Source organism: Eptatretus burgeri, chromosome 12, assembly GCF_056783735.1.
Source record: "Eptatretus burgeri isolate ZD-2024b chromosome 12, Ebu_testis_v1, whole genome shotgun sequence".
NCBI lineage: Eukaryota > Metazoa > Chordata > Myxini > Myxiniformes > Myxinidae > Eptatretus > Eptatretus burgeri.
In genome coordinates this window covers 24,734,771-24,761,282 of record NC_140972.1, presented here as the reverse complement: position 1 = coordinate 24,761,282, position 26,512 = coordinate 24,734,771, and the positions used below count along the sequence as shown (strand labels likewise).

Genomic DNA, 26,512 nt, shown 5'->3' with positions numbered 1-26,512 from the left:
GACGGGTGAAAACATAACCTTCACCTTCGCTGGTGGAAGTAATAAATGCACAAATGAGCTCCAATTCTCAATTATCTGTCTGTATTATAAAGGGTGTGTGTGTGTGTGTGTGTTGTGTGTGTGTGTGTGTGTGTTTGTGTCACCATTTTTCTCAGAGATGGCCAAATGGATCTTATTCAAACTTTCAGAGGTTCATCAGTGAGTGCTGGGGAGTATTTTTGGCCAAAAAAAAAAAAAAACTTTTTGAGTTTTTGAAAAAAAAAAAAAAAGGTGGATTTCTTGGGGATTTTTTTGTCAAAAAATTGCTCTATAGTGCCTAAGCCGTTGTAGCTATGTGAAAGGTAATATTAAATTTTCCCCCCAACCCCATTCCTTAGTGGGTGTAGAGATGTGTTTTAGGCTGCCACAAAAAATAGAAAAAAAAATTGATTTCTTTAAAATGCCAACATGATTGGTACAGCACCGGTTAACGCCTGGTTCCCACGCTAATTATGAATACATATCTCGCGTGCATGTACTATACTCACACGTATGCATTGTATATACGTACATGCATACCTCTTGCAGATATTTCATCATTAAATGCCTTTGACTTGCTCATACATATAATTGGCAATCCTCATACAAACTGTCGCTCTTTATGACACATCCACACAACTTGCATCACATGCATTCATTACATTGCATTTTGCAATTGCCATTCCTATTCTGCCCACTTATCAGGCACAAAGAATTTACTGAAATTGAATATTCGAACAAAACAAACAAGCAAACATGCTTGATTACCTTCACCACCAACAATGGATGGGGGTTGTGTATTCACCCATATTTGTTTGTCTGTCTGTTAGTCTGTGAGCAGGATATCTCAAAAAGTTATGGATGGATTCAGATGACACTTGGTGGACAAGTTGGCTATGTGATAAGGGCATCTTGATTCGATTTTCGTAAAGATCCAGGTCTGGATCCGGATACGAGAATTTTTCAAGTGATTCTTCACCATTGAGAGCGAACATTATGGATTGAGAGATTGAGAGCTGAAAAAGATTTTTTTTTTTTTAAAGAGAGCTAACTTCACCAAAACGTTATGGATGGATTTGGATGAAATGGTTAGGTGACAAGAACAAGCCGATTCGATTTTGGCTCAGGTCTGGGCTGAAGTTGGGGCAGGAATTTGGAATTTGTTCATGGTGCTGACGAGTCTACTCTTCTCAAAGAACACCATGGGATATTTAACACCCACCAACGAATGCTGGCAGATGGGACGCCCAGTTTAACGTCCATCCAAGGGACGGAGCGCACAATGATGAATCACCCTGCCTGTGGAGCATCAGGATGACAATTTATAGTTGGGTTGGGATTCTAACCCAGGCGAAACAGCTTAGAGCCAAGTGTGCATACCTCTAGGCCATCCTGTCAGCCCAGTTGAGATGGTAAAGCATACATACATGAATAAATGAATTAATTCTTGAATGAATGAATAAATAAAATAAATTTAAGGTGGTACGTGGGTAGTGGAGATGGCCAAGTACGTATGAATAAGTTATGGTTCCCGAAAGCTACATAGACAATCCTGTGCTGTTCCCTCTGGTTAAAAATAATAATAATAATAATAATAATAATAATAATAATAATAAAAATTTCAGGACCTAATCTCGGAAATTAAATTGTGTCCCATGACCTTTGGCTCTGATTCCAAAATATTTGGCCTTCCCTCATGCCTAGATGTTATTGCATGAATGTGCCGAATATGAAATATCTACCTACAGTGATTCTCAATTATAGATACCGACGACGGACAGACGGACAGATGGACGGACGGAAAACATTTCTATAATTTAATTTCCTTCAGAGAAAAATTCCCCTGCAGCAATAAAAGAGATGATGACAAAATAAATAAATAAACTAATAGGTTTTGCTGACTTTAATTTTGAAGAAAACGTTTTGTTATTTTGTCCAGTCGGCCTTTGTGTTGTGTTCCATGTTCCCATCTGAGTACTCACCTCATGATGCCGCAAAACAGCACGTTCAAATTCCGCATCATGTGTTCATTTGTCTCAACCTCTTAATTACTTCCATCACCGAAAGTGTATGGAGGTAATGTTTTCACCTCTGTCTGTCTATTACTCTATTTCGCTGTTTGTTTGACTGTGAGCAGCATATCTCACAATGTTATGGATGAATTTGGACGAAATTTTGTGGACAGGTTGGGTATGTGACAGGGATGAAATGAATCGATTTTAGTGAAGATCCGGATCCGGATATGAGAATTTTTTTTTAGTGATTCTTCAACATTGAGAGATGGGATAAAAAACGACATATATCATGATATTTCAAAAAGTTGTCAAAGGGTTGTGACAAAACTTAGTGGATGAGTTGGGAGGTGACAGGAACAAGGCGATTAGATTTTGTTTCAGGCCAGCAGTAGGTAGGATACCTATCGGTAGGATACAAAACCTAAACTGTTCAGTCCAGCAGACGCATGCGCTCTATCCAGTGTTGAATGTCGTTCTAGTTCAGCAAGTTATTTCACCTGTGAACTCACATAATAAATTGAGTCTTGTTTGTTTACTTTTACAGTCTTTGTTTTCTTGTTTCGTTCGTTTTACATGATTCACAAGTCATATTAACTTACATTTTTTGCCTGTAGCATTTTTTTTAGCACTTGCACATATTGATATGAGTTTGTTGTAATGGGTTTGGAGCTCATAATTTGCACTGAGGGGCTGAAAGGATAGCTTGGTGGTGGCATATTGGCCATAGAGCTGATCTGGATTGATTCCCAACCCGAATAAAACTGTCATCCTGGAACTTTGCATGCAGGACATGGCATCGATGAGCCTGCCATCCTTTTTGAGGGATATTAAACTCAGATGTCCTAATATGGGTGCTCCATATGCTGGCATTCACTGGTAGCGTTTAAGATCGTAATGCCTTCACAGGAGTAGGCCATTGTGTGCTGGCACCATGAACTAGTTTCTACCCTAATTTGCAGTGGTACTGCCTTGGCAGCATCGCTGTGCCTTATTAATGATGTAATCAGCGAACCAAATTCATAACAGAATCCTGGCCTAGTAAGCGGTTGCTCGATGAGATAATATTTATGGTGCCCAAGCTGTAGATTGTCTGGAAGACATCTAAGAAGCGTTGTTCGTCACTCAGAAGACAATGTGTCACGGTGAGCAGGTTTTAGGAGTTAGAATATAATTGAATCTTTTATTTGCTTCCCGTCTACAACTATTTGATCTGTATGTGCTAGTGAAGGACGATGCTCACACTTGACCAGCATTTCACTAGTTGGTCAATACGATTTTCATGAGGTTTTCTGGGTTTGTCAAGACTTTCAGAAAAAAAATTAAATGCTATACTCGTTGAGAAAAGCAAATCTTATTTTCACTAGCAGACCCTTATTGAGTATGATTGACTGGGGGATTGAGGGGGACCGGGTTAATGAAATCTGCAATTGCGTTTACCCATCATAGTTGTAGCTAACTTACATCCCATTGCTGGACTATATAATTACTTGTGATGTGGCAAATGAAGTGGAATCTCAAATGGTGCTTTAAAACCTGGATATAATGGCATGTTTGAGAAAAGCTGCCTTCTGTTGGTCGAATGTTGGCAGGGTTGGTTTTAATAGCATTCATGACATTTTCTCTGCAGGCTTGCCAAATCCTCAATCTTACCTGCGCGCCAGATAAATTATAGATGAAGCATCTATGACGTCAGCAGAGCAGAAGAAGATGACATTTCATTTTTAATTTAATGTGTTCCATCATTGGTGGTGGTGATGTTGTCTTGAAACCGCCATGGAGTTCAGTTGAACTGATTGTGGGATAGAGAATAGTCACAGTGCTTTATATTTTTCTCAGGCTTGTGTAGGAACTTGCACATACATTAAACAAGAAATATAGCAATCAGAGATTGCAGACCCTCGCCAGGACTTGTTTTATGTGGTGGTGCTGTGTGGTGGTTGTGTCCTGGTGTGTTACGTAATTAATAAGACATAATTAGAACTGCCACTTTTGTAACTGCTTGCGGCGATGACCGGGTATCAAGACGTCCTACTTTGATGCAACCCCGCTTTGATTGGACACCTGACCCATGATGTTTTTCATGATTATTCAATTGAATTTAGAATGGGATTAAAATTAATTCAATTCAAATCGAATTGAAGACCAAAGAGGTAAAGTCCTGTCATCATTGAAGTCATCAGCATTGAAGTCATCAGAAGGAACCCAAACAAGAAAAAAAAAAGCAACAATGAAGTCATCATGAGGAAACTGGATAGGATTCACATTTCAGCTGCTACTCTACCCTCAAACCCACCCAGGCAGAGCCAAGTGAGTCTTTTTTCAAAAAAATCAAAATCAAAAATCAAAAAGAACTCAGATCAAAAAATTAAATAATTCTGGCTGCCAGACCAAGTATCCGATCAAGTTTAAATTTAAAACATGTATTCCCCATCACTACTAGATCATGATTGTAAAGTTTCATGTCGATTGATTAAGTGGTTCTGGAGAAAACATTATTTAATATTTTTCTTCACTTCAATACAGCTGCCAAACCATTGACCTATCAATTATTGCTTAACAAACTTGTACACCCAAGGGGAACATTTGTGTGAAGTTCCCCCTCGATCTGTCCAGCAGTTCTGGAGAAGAAGATTTTTATAGGTTTTATGGGAAATCCAATATCGCTGCCAAACTGTGTGACCTATGACGTCATATGTGTGAACCTTTTGTTCCTCATAGATAGGCGGTAGTACAGCCTGGTGTGTTGGCGCAGTGGTTAGGGCAGCGGCTTGGGATCCAAATGGTCCTGAGTTCAAGCCCCGTTGGGCCACTGAATTAATACACCAGGGGGTTGACTCAGCCTGTCATCCTTCCGAGGTCGGCGAAATGAGTACCAGTATACTGGGCCGGTGTATACCCCGGTTAAAATAGGTGTACCATATCCCTGTGTCGTAAGAGGCGACCAGGGTTGCGTCAGGAAGGACATCCGGCGTAAAACCTGTGCCAAATCACTATGCGGATCACACGGATGATCTGCTGTGGCGACCCCTAACGGGAGCAGCCGAAAGAAGAAGAAGATAGGCGGTAGTACTTGTAAAGTTTTTCGCCTTAATCTGTTCAGCCACTTCAGGGAAGGGGATTTTTAAAGGTTAAACAAACAAAAAAAAAATAACATGGATACCAGATCACGTGACCGATGACGACATCAATTTTTTTTCTTTCTGTTGACCATTTTATCCTTAGATAAGCATCAAATTTTCATACTGATCAGATGTAGCGTTCTACATAAGCAATTACGATGTCATAACAAAGGCAATTATAAATGTCATAAAATATCACACTTATTTCCCACGAGGAGCGCTTGCCGTGTGCCAAGTTTCATGTTTTTTCTTGGTGCGGTTTCAGAGATACAGAGGTCCAAAGTTTTTTTTTCCATTTTTCCAACATGGTTACCACACCACATAATCCCTAGACAATTTTATCCCGAGATAACCCTCAAAAAATGTCCATACTGATCGGATGTGACATTCTACATGTGCAATGATAACATCATAAGGAGGGCACCTACAATGATGACATGATTACATCATTATACATGAGTGACCGCAGCTATGGTGAAAATTTCGTCTCGATCCAACAAGCGGTTGCGGAGAAAAACATGAACGTTCTGTGCGGACAGACAGACAAACAGACAAACGGACCCAAACGCAATACCCTCTCCTTCGGCAAGGGTAACTCGCTGTTTACTCACCCTATATGGATGGGTTTGGAATGTGAATCTGAAGTGATCAAGTGGCATGATAATGTTGGTTTTGGACAGTTTAACAAAATTAATGAAATAATTTGATTATCAAGCAATTAAATAATGTTGTTGTTGGGTTCTTGCTGACCCCTATACCAAAAATAATTAAATAAGGGTACAGCATAGGGCTCCTTCATTTATTCCGTGGCTATCGACACAAAGCTATATGAGGAACAGGACTTTATACACTAGAAAGGAGGTGATTACAAGGGGATTTGTTTGAGATGCTTAAGATAATGAAGGGTGTGGACGAGATAAGTGTAGAGGAGTTTTTTTTTCTCATCAAGGTGGACAATGTTAGGACCATGGGACGTAGCCTGAGGGTAAAGAAGATGAGAGTTAGGACAGTTTTAAGGTGAGGGTCTTTTAAGGTGAGGGTCTTTCAGTCGGAGAGTGGTTAATGCATGGAATGGTCTACCAGGAAAGGTAGTAGCGGTGGAGGGGATCCTCTATTGCTTGGTCTCATTTCCCCTCGCTTTTCAAATTGAAGTTTCCCCTCGCTGTGTCAAGCCGCTCTGGAGAAGATTTTCAAAGATTAAAAAAATTATTATTCTTCAAAAAAAATCATTGCTGCTAAACCATGTGACCTATGACATCATTGGTGGAGAATTTTTGTTCCTCATGGAAAGGCATGCCTGGTGTTGGCTTAATGGTTAGGATGGTGGGCTTGGGATTCTAGGATCCTGTTGTTGGATCTGTTGAATTAATACCAGGTGGGGTTGACTCTGCCTGTCATCCTTCTGAGGTCGGCAAAATGAGTACCAGCTTGCTGGGATGATTGAGCCATTCAGGTGTCCTGTGTCGTAGTGGAGAATACAGTCTTGGAGACTGCTTCGGCAGCACTGACGCTCTGTACACAGTATGGTCCCAATGGATTTGGGTTGGGTTTGTCACTTCATAATCTAGGCAAGGTTTTATACTACCCTTCCTCCCCCCCCCCCCACAAACCCCTTCTCCCTCAAGGAAATTCTCTGTAAACTTGTGTATGTTTGTGTAGTTCTGAAAATCTTATAAAAGAAACTGTTAGGCCAATCTCCAACTGATTTTGCATTCGTGCCATGGGTACCCAGGTTCAAGTCCAAGGCACTAAAAACAATCCACCCCAAAATTACCCTCACTCCCTCCTTCCCCACCTTCCCCCTTCCACAAGAAAATTCTCCATGTATTGTGTGTACGTCTGAAAATCATAGGTAAATAACGGCTGGGCCAATCTCCACCAAATTTAGCAAACGTGCTGGGGGTACCCAGGGTCAGGTCATTGGTACAAACTCCCTCCCCCCCCTACCCTCACAAGATGCTTCATGGGGAAAAACGATGTAGGGGTTCTGGCACATGTTATGCATTGAAAACGTTTAAATCTTATGAATCGTTTTGTTTGTGCATTTGTTTGTTGCTCTGATGTAACCGAAACCACTGCCGGGACAAACTCATCCAGCCAGGCAGCGCCTGGAACACCTCCTCCTCCCCCACCCTCTCCCCCTGGCAGCTCCGGATAACCCCTGCTCATAATATAAACCTTTCATCCTAACATGTCTACAAGTACGTTGGGCCACAAACAAATTGATCACCCCTCCTATAAATCACCAATCCATTCCTAAGAGACCTACCAATCCTGCCAATGTTCATGTACCCCTTTTATCCGATGAATATCTTCGGTAACCGAAAAGGAAAAAATCATTCAAACCTCAAGTCAAACCTTGAGACCCTCACGAGCCGAGCATGATTTAACTGTGCTTTGCTGTGCATTAACCAAGTACGAGTCTGCGTTGAACGTTATCCTTGCTCCCATGTGGGGTTCCGTAATGTCTCCTTTTGAAGTCGCCAGGACAAGGATGTACATATGCAGAGGGGGTGTTCTGTTTAATTCAAATTAATGAAATATTTTGATTTAACCTTTCGATTACAACTTCAGAATCGAGTGTACTAACTGCTGCTCACTTGATGCCCACACTGGTTTTAATCGATGGAGTTAAACTTCACATTTACTCCAACAACGTTTCTCATGATATCTGATAGAAATATGGTGAAAATCACATCAGCAGCTGTCATGAGAAATATTTTACCAGGGTAAAAGTACAAGAAATGTTGTAGGTCAGTGGTTTGTAACATCTTTGCATTTACAGAAGTAAAATTATTTTTTTTCATCCATATAATTTACAGTTTCACAGATGAAATGGCCTGCCGTTGTCAGATTGTTGTGCTGGTTTGTTGTTAAAGTTATGGTTGCAGCTTCTACTTTACCATTATCACTGCTATTGCCGCTGTGTGCCTTGGCATGGCATGACATGGGCTAGGGAGGCGAGGTTTCCGAATGGGGTGAGGGCCAGTCACTCCCCAAGGGGGTCTCTGCGTCAACCGGACATCCTGAGTCACGAGCCTCTCCTCACAGTGTGTATGCAGTGCCTGTCCATCACACATCTACCATTGTTGGAACATATGCCAACTACAAGGGGCATTCAAGGAACAAGATACTCACAACAGTCATATATATATATATATATATCTTCTCTCTTCTTCTTCTTTCGGCTGCTCCCGTTCGGGGTCGCCACAGCGGATCATCCGTATGATCCGCATTGTGATTTGGCACATGTTTTACGCCGGATGCCCTTCCTGACGCAACCCTGGTCGCCTCTTACGACACAGGGATATGGTACACCTATTTTAACCAGGGTATACACCGGCCCAGTACACTGGTACTCATTTCGCCGACCTCGGAAGGATGACAGGCTGAGTCAACCCCCTGGTGTATTAATTCAGTGGCCCAACGGGGCTTGAACTCAGGACCTCTTGGATCCCAAGCCGCTGCCCTAACCACTGCGCCAACACCAGGCCGTATATATATATATATATATATATATATATATATATATATATATATATATATATATATATATATATATATATATATATATATATATATATATATATATCTATATATATATATATATATATATATATGTATGTATATATGTATATATATATATATGTATGTATATATATATATATGCATGTATATATATATATATATATATGTATGTATATATATATATGTATGTATATATATATATATATATATATATATATATATATATATATATATATATATATATATATATATATATATATATATATATATAAAATGTTGCTACGGTACATAAACGCACCTTGTTGATTATTTTCTTCCTCCTGTACATACCTTAACAGGCTCGGTGGTGTTATGTAATGGTGAGAGAGTTTCCTCTGAGTCTGCTCAGTTGGCGGTTCGAAGCCCGGCCAAGTCAAGCGAAATATTTTTCAAATTGTCCCTGCTGCTTCGTCGCTTGGTGCTCAGCATTTAGAAGGATGGAGCACGGACAAACAGCTCTAGGTTGACAACCATTGTGCACGCTTGGTTGGCCGAATGGTCTCCTCCTGTGTTGAAGCTCAATGTAAGGAATTACAGGGTGTTTCAAAAAGAGTGATGCAACTTTAAATGTTTATTTACAAAGGAACATAAACCTCAGGAGCGCGAACCAAACATTTCTTGAAAGGTTATGACATGGTATTTTCTATCAATGATTGCTATTGCAGGAAGTCACTGCTGGAGTTCGTGAGAGCCCAAGGTCTGAAATTTGCATTTACACAAAATCGTTGTAATTGACGTTCTCGATGTGTGCCTCTCAGACAGGCTTTGATCCTGACTCCAAACTTCTGTCCAACTTTCCTGTAGGTCTTATGTGGCACTGCCTGGAGGTAGTCTGACACCTCCTGCTTCAGATCATCCAGTGTGGCAGAGCGGTTGGCATAGACAGAGCCTTTGGCAGCCCCCCAGAACCAGTCGTCTAGAGGATTCAAGTCTGGGCTCTGGGGTGCCCAGTCATGAGTGGTACCCTGGGTAACGAGGTGTTTTCTGAAGAGCTGCCGCAGGAAAGTGATGGTGTCACCAGCTGTATGCGGGGGTGCACCATCCCTAGCCCTAGCGGCCCTAGCGTTCCCCATCTGGTATTGAAGGCACAGAAGCGTGTGACCTTAGGCCCTTTCATATACCTCTCAGTGATCTCCTCAGGTGGTTCTGCCCCCCAGAAAATGTTGATGGCACCGTTCATGTGCAAATGGGCTTCATCACTGAACCAGATCAGGTTGATCCAGCTTGGGTACCACTCCATCCTGTCACTGAGCCAATTGCACATATCAATTCTCCTTCTCATGTCATCTTGACTCAGTTTATGCCTAATACTGTAGAGTTGATGTGTGGGGAAAGCCTCAGTTCCTTTGTGAGGATACGCCAGACTGATGTTGATTTGATGCTGAGTTCCGGGAGCACCGGCGGTGGGACCTCTTGGGACTGTCCACTCCAGAATCCCGCATGTCATCGATGTTGGCTTGGCTCTTGGTTACTGATGCTGGCCTGCGACTGTTGCCCTTGCTCTGGTTGTGCACTGTACCCTTGTGCTCAAAATGTTTCACAATACATTGAATGGCACAATTTGTAGATCATTCACGTGTTCTGAGGCCGTATTCCACAGAGCCACCACTTTTGTGTTCTGCTTCAATGTCAATGGCAAAGTTGAGCTACAAAGCTAGAAATCCCAGAGAACAAATACCACGATAACACCACCAAACCCTGAAAAGGAAAACAGTATAGGTCAAAAAAAACAAGAAATGGCAGGAAGTCAAAGTTGTATCAATCTTTTTGAAACACCCTGGTACTATTATTATTATAATTATTATTTTTATTAATACTAATCTCAGATTCCCTGGAAAATCTTCTTTATCTTTTTGCTGATGACTCCACCCTCTACCGTACTATCTCACATCCCTCTGATCAGCAGGCAGCAGCAGCCTCTTCACTCTCTGCAGACCTTGATAAAATCACAAGCTGGTCAAACACTTGGAATGTACTGGGGGTACCAGTGCCGGGGGGGGGGGGTTGTACCAATGAGTACCAGTGTACTGGGGTAATAACCATTCAGGCTAACCTCCGTCGGAGTGGCGACCTGTCCAGGAATGTACTCCTTGCCAATGAAACTGCCTCGGCAGCCCTATCCACATTTATGGTGCGAAAGGAATGGTATTATTATATTATTTATTCAACTATGAAGGATGTAGGAATGATCTAAAAGGCACAAGATTGATTTACCGAGTCTGTATTTCTTTCCATTTTCATCTCAAGTCTGTGTCCTTCTTGCAAAGATTGTTGGACTTTCTGTGCAAGTCTCAGCATGAATAAAATGCTCTTCTTCACGGATATAAGGCTTTGCAACTGAAAAGCAAAATCGTGAAATCCCTCGAGGGATTCTGTGTGCTGCTCAAACAGCCCTCGGGCAGGGATTTGTTTTCATTTATTAAACCAAATGAATTATTGGACAGTTCAAGGAACCCGATTTCAAACTCCTCTTTTCCTTTTCCTCCCAGTATATTTCAAGTTGAATGTTAGTTAAGGATTTTGTTTTGGTTTGTTTGTTACATTGATCCAAGGCTCATGGAGGAGTTTGTACTCAAATCCCATGCAAGACAGACAATCGAAGACATCAATGTACATTGACAAGTGTTTCAAGGACATTACTACATCATTCACAAACGTATATGTACAGGATATGGGATTTGAAACTGGGATCCCATCCCGTTAAGAGTCATCGGTTAAGATGGGAATGCTAATCGGACCAACTCAAATTTGATCCGATCTCATTAACTCGTTTTGATGAAGGTTTGTGGATTCTCATGCTGTATTATTAATTGTCGGAATCCTTCGGATTTCGGCAATTATGTTGGTCGGTTGTGTGTCATTCTGTGTGTCTGTCTGTCTGTCTGTCTGTTTGTTTGTGTGTTTGTTTACCCTGTAGCAGCCACACCGTTTCAGCGATCATGACCAAACTGGGTATTTTTTTTTGTTGTTCTTGTCGTTGTCTTGTCGTTTTGGGTGAATCTAGGTCAAAGGTCAAAGGTCAAAGTTCAAAAACCGAAATTCTTATTTTCGCAATAACGTACGTATCGACTTCAAACCAAATCCAAAATATGCATCTTCCAATTCTGCATCCAACCATATGTCTCATTGGGGTGTCACACCAACACACTTCTTCGCGATCGGGGGTCTAATGTCAGGGGGGGGGGTCGGGTCAAAACTTTCAAATTGCGATAAAAACGCCATTTCAAGTCCGATTGACTTCCAAGTTATGATCATGACCGAACTAAGTGTGATAACTCATTAAACCGTCGCACTATCGACTTATAAGAACCTAATTGATTTCCAAGTTTTTGTTTTTTCAGAGATCATGGAGATTGACAAAGTTATTCCGGCAATTCCTTGCTCAACGAGCAATTTCATTTATTTATTTTTCGAAACAAGACAGATGAATATTCTTCAAAGTCGTTCACAACATCGGAGGTACAACAGATCAATATATAACAAAGGTACAAAGGAATCCTGTGATAACCCTCTCTCAATGGAAGTTTAAATTTCAAGTTGCTCAGCAGTCGAATCTATCGGTAGTTTCTTCAATCTTCAATCTTGCCTGTCTCTGGCTTCTGGCCTACTGCCTTTACGACATCTTTTAACAAAGGAAAGGTGATCATGCATCCACGGTGCTTCATCAAAATCTGGCATCGTGACTTCTGTCTGTCTGTTCTTTGCAGCAGCCATGAATAAAGAAAAGCTTCTTATTTCCATAAAATATCTCCTTCTCTTATCTGTAAACTTGTATTTTTTTCATTCATGTTTAAAACCTCTGCCACTGAAAGTGAATGGAGGTTATTATTAACCTTCGCCATCTTCAAAGATGGATGGAGGTTTAGTTACTGTTTTCACCCCTTTCTGTTTGTTTGTTTGTTTGTTTGTTTGTGAACAGTATTACGGAAAAACTCCTCGACGGATTTCGACGAAACTTGGTGGGGGGGGGGATTAGGTATGGTCCAAGGATCATGCCATTAAATTTTGGACTTGGTCCCCCCCCCCCCAAAAAAAATTGTTAGAGAATTTTTTTTTTTTTTGCATTTCTACATGTTTTAAGTGATTTTCAACCCCCCCCAAAAAATGTTTTTTTACCCCCCCCCCCAAAAAAAAGAGAATTTTTTTTGCATTTCTATATTTTAAGTGATTTCCAACCCCCACAAAAAGAAATTGTTACCCCCCTCAAAAAAAATTGTTAGAGAATTTTTTTTTGCATTTTAAAATGTTTTAAGTGATTTCCAACCCCCCCCCAAAAAAATTGTTACCCCCCCCCAAAAATAATAGAGAATTTTTTTTGCATTTCTACATGTTTTAAGTGATTTCCAACCCCCCCAAAAAAATTGTTACCCCCCCCAAAAAAAGTTAGAGGAAATTTTGTTTTTGTATTTCTACATATTTTAAGTGATTTCCAACCCCCCCCCAAAAAAAGAAAAAAACATTTTTTTTGCATTTCTATATGTTTTAAGTGATTTCCAACCCCCGCCCAAAAAATATTGTCAGATAAAAAAAATAATTTGCAACTTTTTTTTCAACAAAATTTCGATTTTTTTTTTTTTTGCATTTTTACATGTTTTAAGTGATTTCCAACCCCCCCCCCCCCAAAAAAAAAATGTTGGAGAAAAGAACTATAACTGTCAGCACTGTTGACATCATATTTAATGAATAAGAAATAAGGTTCACTTGAGTGACCCAGCAGTATTGGCGGCGGAGGTTTTGCACTCTCCCGAGTGCTCCCCCTCTAGTTCATGTTTGTCTCTGTCTGTCTGTCTGTTTGTTTGTTTGTTTGTTTGTGAACAGGATATCTCAAGAAGTTGTGGACGGATTCAGACGAAATTTAGTTGGACGGGTTGGGTGTGTGACAAGGACTAATTGATTAGATGTTGGTGAAGATCTGGAACCGGAAACTAGAACTTAAGTGATTCTTCACCATTGAGAAATCTCAAAATTCAAAATGATATCTTAAAAAGTTGTGGGTGAGTTGTGACAAACTAAGTGGACGAGTTTGTCAGGTTACAAGAACAAACCGATTCGATTTTGGTTTCGGTCTGCATCCAGATCCAGCCGATCGGTGAGATACAAAATGTAAACTGTTCAGCCTGGCAGAGGCATGCGCTCTACCGACTGCCGGTCGAGTTCATTTCAGAGTTTAAACATTATTGCATCATATTTGCCGCCTAGTATAAAAACGAACCGAACAGTTCCACTTCACTTCACTTAGGAATGCAGGAATTGGCAAAATACAGTCTCAGCATCTCAGATTTGCCGTTTAATGTTTATTTTTTTCATACACAAGAGAACCACTACAACTACTTTTGCAGCCCAAATTACTCCCATGTTCATGTGCTATCAGCCAAGAAAGAATATGGTTTTGGTCCAAGTCTTTCACGAACCGTCTGGTCATACCGAACCTTTGACTGAAGGCGATTTTGGAAAGGAATTTTTTAACTCGTTCAGAGTTTAACCGGCGATATCTCGCCTAATCTTTGCAAAACACACCGTGGGATCTTCAACATCCACCAATTTATGCTCGTTGATGGTTACCAAGCTCAGCCTCCATCCAAGCTAAGGAGCACTTTGTGATACAACACCTTTTATTTCCTTCAAAGTAATAATGCGAGAGTTTGTAGTTGGGTCACGAATCGAACCCAGGCTCGACAGCTCAGAGGTGAGTGCTCATACCTCGAGGCCATTCCACCAGCCAGGAAGTTGAGCGATGAATACGTTTTCATAGCATCCACCAACCCGAAAAGAAACTGCACCTTCTTCTGTGATTGATTATTCATTGGCAGGATGTTGTAGTGATTCAGTCAGATCCCAGGTTCCCTGCCTCCATCTAAATTCATCGCTCCTTGTAATGCCCTTTGGAGATCTCGTTCACCATTACTTTCCCATGGAGAATCCATTTTCCCTTGCTTAGAAACGGAAAAACAGGTTCATAATGCTGATCCATTGCTTTTGTTTCTTCTTTTTTAATGTTGAATTTCTGCCAGTACCCCAGGTAATACCCCAGGTAATACCCCAGGTAATCCCCCAGGTAATGGAACTACACCTTGTTCTATACATGTTTGTTGTTTATTATATGCCATCTTTCAGGTTTATTTTGTGCACCGCCTCGTGTATAGATATCCTCCACAGGAAAACCCCGACCACCTGACAACCGCACAGTGCGTCGTTCACGTCCACGGAGCTTGCAATGTTAATTAGCACACTCGTTTCTTCCCATGCCTCTCGATCCGATGGGTTCACCTGACATTCCTGGTGACTTACAATCAGTGCAGCTCCTCCGTACCCAACAAGTATGTGGATTGAAGCCACGTTAATCCATCGGCATTTTCATATCACATCAAGGTGTGTGCACACATGACAACAAACTTGGTGTAATTTTGCATTTATAACACTCATTTCAGGAAATCCCGGTGCATACGGAAATCTCCTTTGCATTTATACACTTCCAGTAATTCATTGCACCCTCCTTCACACACCAATTTATATTTCACAACCCTCGTTGCATATGCTAAATCCAAGAACTTTCCACATTATAAAAGTAAAAAATATTTATTATTATTATTATTATGGGGACAGCTCCATAACCCATAACCCGACGAGCAACACATCCATTGGAAGGGTTCAGGGTTGTGAATCTTATATTTTTGGAGACAATCAATTTCTTTCAAGTTGAACAAGAAATGGGAAAACATGATGTTGGTGTGTGCCTCTCATGGTCGGTGACGTTACATGGAAATGGTGTTTTATTTTGTAAATATGCAATAATAATCCGTTCCTCGTTTCTTTATCTATTTTGGCATTGTGAGCCTTTCCTGTATAGTTTGGAAAAAATAATCAATTGCTTTTTAAAACTTGTTTCCATATTGTCTCCTCACCTCCCCCCCCCCAAATCCCTCCTCATCCCAACTCCCTCCTTCCTCTTACCTAGTTCAATTTTAGTAATAATTGGCTTCAGGATAAGTGTGATTTGCATTCTGCTGTAATGATTGGCCCTCATTAGATGAGTCTCTATTCTGTTTAGAAACTGAATCGTTGTATATAAAAGATAGTGGCTCGTGCCTCATAGTATGGGATTTGGAGTTTAAGGGTTTCGACGGTGACTCGCTCACACATCAAAAACGACACCGTGGGATATTTAACATTCACCAATTAATGCCGGCAAATGTGTTCTCTGGCTTAACACCCTTTCAATGCACGACACACAGTTGATGGATTGCCCTGCATGCAAAACGTCAGGATGACAGTTTATAACTGGGCCAAGATTTGAACCCAGGCTAGACAGCTCAGAGGCAAGTGCACATCCCTTCTAAGGTATGAAGTGTAACATAAGTACAACTTGTAACATGGCGTATCTATACTAATAAATGTCAGGTGCGTGTGTGTGTGTGTGTGTGTGTATGTGTGTGTGTGTGTGTGTGTGTGTGTGTGTGTGTGTGTGTGTGTGTGTGTGTGTGTGTGTGTGTGCACATGGGGTTTCAGATTGTGGAACGGTGTCCTCCCAGGGTGGGCTCAAAATATCCACCATCATTTTGTTAAGGGGTCATGGTTCATGGACCAAGCTGTGAAGTTTTCTGTTCTCAAGGTTTTGTGCCAAGGGCTCTCTTCAGGATCGTCGCTGAGCCCCATCCATCCATCCATTGGGACCATACTCTGCGCAGGTGTTGGTGCTGCCGAAGCAGTCTCCTTGGCTTTTGGGTGCAATCCTGGACAGGTCGCCACTCCGACACAGGATACCAGCAAGCTGGCGCTCATTTTGCCAACTTCAGAAGGATGACAGGCAGAATCAACCCCACCTGGTATTAATTCAACAGGCCAGGGGGATTTGAACTCAGGATCCTGGGATCCCAAGCTCACTACCCTAACCATTAAGCCAACACCAGGCTTACTTGCACTAAGTTTGATTTAAATCCTTTAAGCTGTTTTCAAATATCTCATTTTATCCTGACATGACCTTTGACCTTTGAACTCTTGACCCCATAATCTAATCAATTTATATATGCGTCATGATACATACTTGTACCTTGTTTGATGAGGAGAGCCCCAGACAGCTTCCAACTGTAGTTTGTTTGTAATAATATTCCCAGGGATTGTTTTAATATCTCTGTGAGGTTCTTCGTCATCATTGCCATAGCTCCAACCATCATTGGTACAACTTTGGCATTCTTCAGTTTCCAGGATATTTTCACTTCATTCTTGAGGTCTTGGTGTCTGGTCATTTTCTTGATTTCTGCATCATTTAGTCCAAAATCACTGATATTAACACCTCAATTAGCAATGCCTTCTTCTCTTTTTTTGTACCGAAGTATGATATCTGGTTGTAACAGCTTTGTTTCCAATGTTCACACTCGATGAGATCATTAGGTCATACGTGAACGGTACTTCATTGTTTTCAGTGATTGCTTTTGGTTCATGTTCCCACAAATTTTCTGGAACTGGGGAAATTATAGTTTGCAGATATGCCAGCAGATTACTTTACAAACCCTGTTGTGTCGTGTGTACAGCTCTTCTGACATGAGGTGTTTTTTTTGTTGTGTTCGTTCATTAAACATCACACATCATTCTCTTTGCTCACGCCAACTCCACTCCTCACCTGTCTTTTTATTTATTTTCTCTCTCTCTCTCTCTCTCTCTCTCTCTCTCTCTCTCTCTCTCTCTCTCTCTCTCTCTCTCTCTCTCTCTCTCTCTCTCTCTCTCTCTCTCTCTCTCTCTCTCTCTCTCTCTCTCTCTCTCTCTCTCTCTCTCTCTCTCTCTCTCTCTCTCTCTCTCTCTCTCTCTCTCTCTCTCTCTCTCTCTCTCTCTCTCTCTCTCTCTCTCTCTCTCTCTCTCTCTCTCTCTCTCTCTCTCTCTCTCTCTCTCTCTCTCTCTCTCTCTCTCTCTCTCTCTCTCTCTCTCTCTCTCTCTCTCTCTCTCTCTCTCTCTCTCTCTCTCTCTCTCTCTCTCTCTCTCTCTCTCTCTCTCTCTCTCTCTCTCTCTCTCTCTCTCTCTCTCTCTCTCTCTCTCTCTCTCTCTCTCTCTCTCTCTCTCTCTCACCCCACCTCTCCCCCCCCTCTCTCCACCCCCTGAAAGGATTGTGTACTCATTGATGCTCAGCATTCTGCCTGTGAAACACCAGGGTGACAATTTAGTTAGTTGGGTCAGGAATCGAACCTGGATTACTCAGCTCAAGGATAAGTTTTCTACGTCCTCACACTTGTGTATTGAAAAAGAAAACCTCTAAGTACTTGTCTTGGACGAGCGTAAGCGTCTCGTTTGTATAAACCTTGTGAACACTCATCTTAGTAATCCAGTCCAAAAGCAGTCCAATTCCTAACCAAACCATCTTACTTCCTAGTTTGTGTTTTCTCCCCTCCTTCCTCTCCTGTTCATTCATTTTTGACGTTTGTTTCACTTTCAGTTCTGCCTTGCTCTTGCAATTGCTTGGCTCTGAAAAACCAAAAAGTCCATACTCTTTACATTGCATTAGTGTTACTGAACCATTCTCTTTGTCGAGAATACACTGGCTGGTTCTTCATTGTCTTTGGCAGGGGGTCAGCATGGCAGGAATTTGGAACTTGGCCAGGGTGTTGACACACAATGGCCTCCTCTTGCAAAAGACGCCACTTGATCTTTAAGGTCCATCAGCATATGCTGGGAAGACCAGGATCCAAGCTTATCATCCCTTTGATGGATGACATACTCAATGATGCAACGCCCTCCCTGTGAAACACCAGGGTGGCAGTTTACAATCTGGTTAAACCCAGATTAGATGCCTCAAAGGTGAGCACACCTCTTCCGAGCTGTACTCTCAATCCATTCCCATGACTCATATGGGTTATTGTGTAAACCCATGAAATGACTATAATTACTGCATACTGCCGCTTTTGCATTGTGATCCAGAGTGAAGATCTTTATCCTCACCACTATCCCCTCCCCTCACCCCTCCATGGTCTCTGCCTGCAGGAAGCAATTTCAGAATTGAATTTTGGACCAATGCGGATCACACAGGAGTCTATGCAGGTGCGTGATAGGCCTTGAAGGAAGCAGCCAACACATCTTGATATAGCTAACTGGCATGACTGTGTGTTAAAAAGTTTAAGAATTTCTCACAGTTTCAGATGTGCCATACGGACACCAGGCTGGATAAAAGTAAATTACAGACAAAAAGGAGCTACTTTCTACACACACACACACACACACACACACACACACACACACACACACACACACACACACACACACACACACACACACACACACACACACACACACACACACACACACACACACACACACACACACACACACACACACACACACACTGGCAAGAGGAGGAAACATTGTGGTTCGGTATCTAATATGATATGAAATTGCAGTTGGCCTACACCTTAAACGGTTGCAGGAAAATGCTGAATTTAAGAACCCCATGGATATGATTCTGCTGTTGACACAAAATAATAAGAGAAGTTTTATTTTAATACTTTTTTGCATTTTTGACCTTTTTTCATTGTTTATTGCATCTTTATATGCACACGTTTCGCTTGCAGGTCTTGCTGGCATTCGGCCATGAGGATGCCCAAAGTACTGCTTTCTGGTGGGCCTGCGAGCGTGCTGCTTGTCGTAAACACCTGACTCGCTCTCCTGAAGCAGCGTTAGAGGCTTTCTTGGATTGTCAGCACGAGGTGGTCATATTAGACCTACGCCAGCCCCAGGAATTCGACGGAGAAGCTCTCTGCCGGTAGCGTTTTAGTAGGCCACTGTTTTTGGTGATGTTATTTTTTTTTCCTCGATGAATATTTTCTAATGAATGTGGTTAATTTCAGATGTGATTGAGGTCTTGGTTCGGGTTGGAGCTCAGTCTGGCCTTAACATTTCAAGGACACATTTTGACATTAATATTAAACAGGACAACTCAAGCTTGGAGGTATACTTTGAACTTTCAATGAAGCAGACTACATTGGGTGATGCACAGGCTATTAAATGCTGTCTTGACGCTTCTCAGTCCTGGCATTGGGCATTTTGATTTCTGTCAATTTCATCCAGTAAGGAGGCATGAGAGAAGTCGATTTAGAGATGTGAAAGTGCTCAAACAGTCTGCGGTTTGAGCTTGTTTAACTTGTTTGATGTGGATAACTCGAGTCTTGAAAGTCTTTGGAATAATTCACAAAGTTTAATGAAGTGAAACGTAATGTTAATTGATGAATAAGGTGCTTATATGGGTGCAAGTTGGTTTTTTTTGCTGGGATGTGGGGTTGGAATTGGGGGAGGGGGGGGTGTAAAGTGCATCCATTCTTGCTTTATATAGGTTGACATAAATTAGCATTTTTAAACATGACACGATGCTGTGATAAAATACAATGTAAATACGAATCATGTCGAGATGACTTGCATGTGCAATTATAGCAATGTGCGAGATGAATCAATTATAGCAATTGCATCCTCCTGATACAAAGAGAAATGATAACAGCAATTGATAGAGCGCATACCTCTGCCAGGCTGAACAGTTTACGTTTCGTATCCCACTGATAGGCCGGATCTGCATCCGGACATTAACGAAAATGTAATCAGCTTGTTCTAACACGTCCACTAAGCTTCGTCCAAAACTGTCCATAACTTTTTGAAATATCAACATGTATATCATTCTGGGCTGTATCTCTCAATGGTTAAGAATCACTTGAAAATTAAAAAAAAAACTCGTATCTGGATCCATGTCCGGATCTCCTCCAAAATTGAATCGATTCGTTCTTGTCACACACACCCAAGCTGTCCATCAAGTTCGTCCAAATCTGTCTATAACTTTTTGAGATATCCTGCTCACAGACAGACAGACAGACAACCGGGTGAAAACATAACCTCCGTACACCTTCAGTGGGGGATGTAATAACTTCTGATTGCAGCAAATATATTATTGCCCATAAATGTAAATTTTTCACAAACCATGTACAGTGATAAAAACCATCCCGAATGGATGTTTACACGTACCACGAAGTCTGGATTTGAGAAATTTTGTTTTGGTTTAGGGGTTCCATGCAGGGTGCAGATAGAGGAGGCATTTGCAGTCGTTCATAAGACATGTGGAAGACTGGAGTGGTTTGTTTAAGATTGGAGCCTCAGTTTTCCATTTTAATGGCAAATAATTTTCCAATAAGTTGCTCTGCCATCCTTTGTTGCCTGCCATTATCTCTCCGTGATAATGAATGGCCTCTATTTTCTTGGAGTCAGGGTTTTTGCAGCTCATTCTCCTCCACATTTGCGTTTATTTTTGGGTTCATGGATAAAAATGTATTTGATATGTGTTTGAAGAGATGACAGCAATAATGTTGATCAATCGCAGAGCTCTTTCAATTTCCATGCAACAGAAAGTTTATTTTTTTTCTTCTTTCGAGGAAAGTCGGTTTCTTGGTAAGGCTTTTCTCATTTTTATGCTTCCGCACCTAACCTGGCCGTACTTATTTGGCCAATGCATGTATGAGACTTTCCTTGTTGCACAAAGGATATTAGTTCTTGTATGATGGCTTCTGAAAATTGGTTAACATATTATATGAGGAAAATGGTCCCCCTCCTCCCATTTCCCTTTCTGCTCTTCTTCCTTTTGCAGGTCCATTTGTGAGACGAAGGCTTCAGAGAACACTGTCCTCATTGCTGTCATACCATTCATGTGGGACATGCACTGACTGATTCCTCACAGTTACTGTTCGCAGTCTCCAGCAAGCCTCACTTCTCTATACATGACCCGATAACTACTGATTACATAATGGGTGGTTGATTACTCGAACATAAAGAGGGACAATAACAAATGTTCATAAAATGGGTGAGGGAAAGACGGGGATTGGAGAATGTAAAACTTCGAAAAAGCTTGGCAAAAGTACAACGTGCAAAGAAAAGAGAAAAAAGTGGGTAAATTAAGGGGAAGGCCAGGTACAGTATAAGTATGGGGAAGGATTGAGGGGAAGGCAAGGATGGTATAAGTATGAAGATGGATGGAGGGGAAGGAAAGGGAATGGTATAAGTATAGGGGGGATTGAAGGGAAGACATGGGATGGTATAAGTATGGAAAGGGATTGAGGGGAAGGTATGGGGACAGCATAATTAAGGGGAAGGCAGACATGCATGACTGTGTGTATTTCATACATCCTGAGCAGCAGATAACATCCCTGGAGCTCAAAGCTCTTTGGCTTGTAGGTCCTTCTCTTTCCTTTTATGTACTACATCAATCTTTTCACTTGACAGTTCCCTGTTTTTTTGTTCTGCCTTTGACTTGTAGGCCCCCTGGGCAAGATGAAGCTTCATTCATGCCACTTATCTCAGGAGGATTCACACGGGTATGTGTTATGGATTCACACAGGTACTAATTCACTAAATAACCGGCTGTATGACACCATGTTTCTTGGAAGAGGGATAAAGAATAATTTGGGGGTAATTGATATCGCACGAGTTGCATAAAAGTCTTTGGGACAAGCTTTAAATCTTAACTTTATTCTTCAAGAATAAAACACTATATCTTGCTCATAAAGTTTGCTGTACATTGGCTCATCTCACTTATTTGTCTACGTGGCACCACAACAAATAAACTACATAAGAACAATAAAAAATAGTCCTGAGTGGGTTGATGGTCCTATCTTGAAGTTGTAGTTCAGACCTCTGCTGAATCCAAAATCTGGGAGATCTCATGGATGATAGACTGGAGTCAATTCGGAGGGATCCTCCTGGAAACCCCCCTCATCCGAAATAAAAAAAATCTAAGACTAAGTGATTCTGAACGACCATAATGTAGAATGGCTAAATTGGGTGTCAGAGCAATTGGTTGGTAAGTATAGGACGAGTATGGATCCGAAGTTTTCAGGGTAACCTCCCCCTGGCAGCCCCCATGATCCAAAATTGAAAAAAATCGAAGCCTGGGCGATTATGTGGTCTACTGTCTTGTATTCATGTGTCAAGTTTCAGAACAATCAGCAGGTGAAAAGGAAGTAATATCAAAAATAGTGAAAAGTTAACAGACAACCGGATGGACAGACATCCCGGCATCCCGACATCACGACACATTTTATATGGTCATCTATTCGAGATCGAGATGAGATGACCTAAAAATAGGACCACTGGACCTGTAGCTTATCTGGGTCCAGGCCTGATGTTGTCACCCAAATTTGGTAGTATTCTGATTTGTGAATCAGGAGAAGAAGAATTTGGAAGGAATTTGTGTGGCTGCCATTTTGACACACTTCCAGTCACGTGATCAGAATGGCCTCCACAATTTAACTTCAGGTCCTTGTCCTAATTTTGTATCCCAAATTTGGTAGCATTCTGACTGGTAGTTCAAGAGAAGAAGTTTTTTTTTAAAAGGAATTTACATGATTTTCCCAAAAATTGAAGGTTGGCTATTTTGACACACTTTTGGTCATGTAATCGGTATGACTTCTGCAATTTAACATACATACCTTGGCCTAATGTCACCCAAATTTTGTAGCATTCTGATTGGTGGATCTGGAAAGGAAGATTTTGGAAGGAATTTGCACAACCGCTATTTTGACACACTTCCAGTCACATATGATTGGCATGGCCTCTGCAATTTAACATCAGGACCCTGTCTGTCTTGATGTTGTAACCCAAATTTGGTCGCATTCTGACTGGGTCTGGAGAAGAATCTTTTTGAAGAAATTTACTAAGTCTGCCATTTTGACCTACTTAAAATCACGTGACCGGAACAATCCCAGTCAGGAGAGGAACATTGCTGCCAAATTTCAGCCATGTCGGACAAGTGCTTTGACAGGAGAAGTTGAAATGGGAGACGGGTGGACGGTGCACGATGACAATACCTTATCTGGAATTTAAATTCCAGATAAGCTTAAAATTAATTGTACTTCACTCCAAGTCAGTAGATGTCATTAAAGAAAACAAAATATGACTCCTTCACTATAAGACTCAATATTCAGGTTTATTAGTGGTTCGGGAGCAATTTCGGAAATATTGTTGAGCAATTAGTAAGAATTCTAGCCTGGTGTTGGCTTAGTGGTTAGGGTGGTGGCTTGGGATCCTAGGGTCCTGAGTTTAAGCCCGGTTGGGCTGCTAAGTTAATACACCAGGAGGTTGACTCAACCTGTCATCCTTCCTAGGTCGGCAAAATGAGTACCAGTGTACTGGTAAGGGGGACACTGCATCAGCAGCATAGCTGCGTCCCAATCAATGATGCAACTAGCAGCCACAGGCTGCACTCGATAGAGAGAGAGAGAGTAAGAATTCTGGTATTAACACTTTTTGCAGTATTCGTTCCACTTTCGAGTTCTTAGATGGGATTAAATTCCTCAATATTTAATCTGTTGATGTTTTTTAATTTTTTTTTTTTTAACCTTGTATACTAATTTGGATGTGGCATTGGTTAAGGATGCACTCACTCTTCAGTGGTAATACCTCGACCACCGAAGGTGAATTGTAGTTATATTATTTAAATCAAAATATATTGCAGATACTTTTTGACTCGGCCATCATACGTTGTATATGTTGTATGAGGTTGCTCATTTTTTGCAAAAGCTCAAGTGCTCAAAAATGGTCATGAAAATGTAACCATGTTTTTCTTTTCAAGAATCTTGAAAATTCCAAGTTGGGAATTCTTAAAATATGATAATTGAAATGTTTTATGACACAACGTGACATGTCGTGCTTTCTTCAAGATTCATCTGATATTTTCTAGACAATGCCATCATATTGAGCAACACCACAACAGCTTGTTAAAGCGACAGTCGTCTATCATACTTGAATCTTGCAAAAACATACCAATTTTCTTAGCATTTCAGTGGAATTATATTTGACTCCGTTTTTCAAAAAGAAGTCAAATGAGAAATCTTTTGTCATTTTTTTGTCTGGTTTAAAAATAATATACATGTATAATATTCAAGAAAGCTGGCCATCCATTTTTTTAAATGTTAAAATGTTGTGCTGTATTTCATATGACCTGATTATTACATATTTTATGCTATAGTTTGATGAGCTCTGATCAGGAAAGGCTGGTTACATCTTACTTTAATGCAAATGGAGAAATGACAGAAACATATCTGGGGGTGCCAGATCGTTTTCATTGAAAATTTCACATTCTTAACAGATTAATTTGTATTTTGCCGGTCTTTTTTATGCACCCTGTATGTAATAATTCCACAGTTCACAAGTGTAGGGTTATAAGAATGTAATACAAATAACTTAAAATAGTTTTGCACCATTGTCGATTTTAAGTTTAAAAAAAAAAACCCAAAAGATGAATATTGCATCAACATTTACTTGATGCAGCATTCGTTTGCATGTGTTTTCATCATCATCGTCATCTTCATCATCATCATCATCATCATCATCATCATCATCATCATCATCATCATCATCATCATCGTTTTACTGCTGGTTGCTTATGTATTTCCCAGACTACACGTTAATAAATTGTGAGCACCCCCCCCCGCCCACCCCCATGTTTTTGGCCATTGTGATTCTTGCTCGGATACATATTTACAAACTCATCTGTGGTATTTTTAGGTAATCACCAATGTTGTTGCATGAAAATCGAAAAATAAGCACATATTCACTCAATTCACCATGGTCTATAAGGTATGTCTGGACAATAGGTGTGTGTGTGTGTGTGTGTGTGTGTGTGTGTGTGTGTGTGTGTGTGTGTGTGTGTGTGTGTGTGTGTGTGTGTGTGTGTGTGTGTGTGTGTGTGTGTGTGTGTGTTTTTCCTGTTTGTGTGCAGAGTTTCTTTTTGTCCTCCATCACTCCTTGCTTTCTTTCTTTTTTTTTGCAATGGAGGGGTGAATCTTGCAAATAGTTTTTGTAAGGTTCACCTAATTGTGCCTGGATGAGTATGTGGGTGGCGAAGTAGTAGCCGAAACCAGAACCCTATCCAGGTTCCTCCAGATAATGACTCCACCTTTGTCTGTTTGAGTTCTTCCTGATACTCCAGTGCTGGATTTCATCAGTTATTTGATATTGATAGTGTGCCTATTTTGTGAAGGGATGTTATAATGACGTGCTTATGTTATCTTGTGGTATGTGTGCAGTGCTTTGTTGAAAACTGTAGTGTGTCGGCCTGCTATAATGAGCTTCTCCAAATGGAGTACGGGATAGTTCGTGCGCAATGCAAGCTGAGGTAAACTGCCCTCAGTCATATGAAACCGCACAATGTTATTCGGCATCACACCATCTTACCAAATGCCTATCACCACACTACATCACCTCAAAGAACATTACATTTTATCAAACCACTTAAATGTCATCTTCTTATCCTATCTTATCCTGCATTCTGTGGAATCCAAAGACTCACAATCAACAAGGCTTTTCTTCGAAACTTAATGGAGTACTGCTCTCTGCAATGGGCTGGCATCCTAGGATTGCATCTGTCTCTCCTGTGATGAGGCTGAAGCACAAGGTCTGTGGCTCTCACGTCACAGGCAGTTCGGTGGTCTCTGTGTTCTACCGTCTATTATCTTACATTGCTCCCTCTGCTCTCTCAGTCCCCTGAACATCCATATCTACTCTAGGATGCACGTGTTCTTCCAGAATCCCCTCCTGGTTAAACTTCCAAAATCCAGGTTGTTTTCACACCTTAACTGTTTTATTCTTCACTTCTCCCATCCATGGAACCACCTTCTGGAGGCTGTTCTGTCTCACTCCCCCCTCCAGGGCTTAATGCAAGCAGCGCACGACCATCTCTTGTCATCCCAAATTCTGACCCATGATCTTTATAACCCCATTAACCCAAACTGAACCAACTCTATTTTGGTCATGTCGAGAAAGACTCTGATGTAGCAAAACAAA

General features: G+C 41.1%; 1 protein-coding gene across 8 annotated transcripts in view; it reads left to right on the top strand.

The window, feature by feature from the left end:
- Positions 1–26,512, top strand: part of LOC147015269 (high affinity cAMP-specific and IBMX-insensitive 3',5'-cyclic phosphodiesterase 8B-like) — a 214,295-nt gene that overhangs the window by 88,299 nt on the left and 99,484 nt on the right. For 6 of the 8 annotated variants that reach the window (XM_085849851.1, XM_085849849.1, XM_085849847.1 and 3 more), the window contains 5 exons: positions 18,686–18,742; positions 19,270–19,460; positions 21,321–21,380; positions 21,987–22,044; positions 25,756–25,844. In XM_085849851.1, the coding sequence (XP_085705977.1) occupies positions 18,686–18,742; positions 19,270–19,460; positions 21,321–21,380; positions 21,987–22,044; positions 25,756–25,844 (455 nt within the window). Of the gene's footprint in view, positions 1–16,294; positions 16,543–18,685; positions 18,743–19,269; positions 19,461–21,320; positions 21,381–21,986; positions 22,045–25,755; positions 25,845–26,512 lie in introns of those variants that run through there. The other 2 variants (XM_085849853.1, XM_085849854.1) reach the window with 2 other exon arrangements.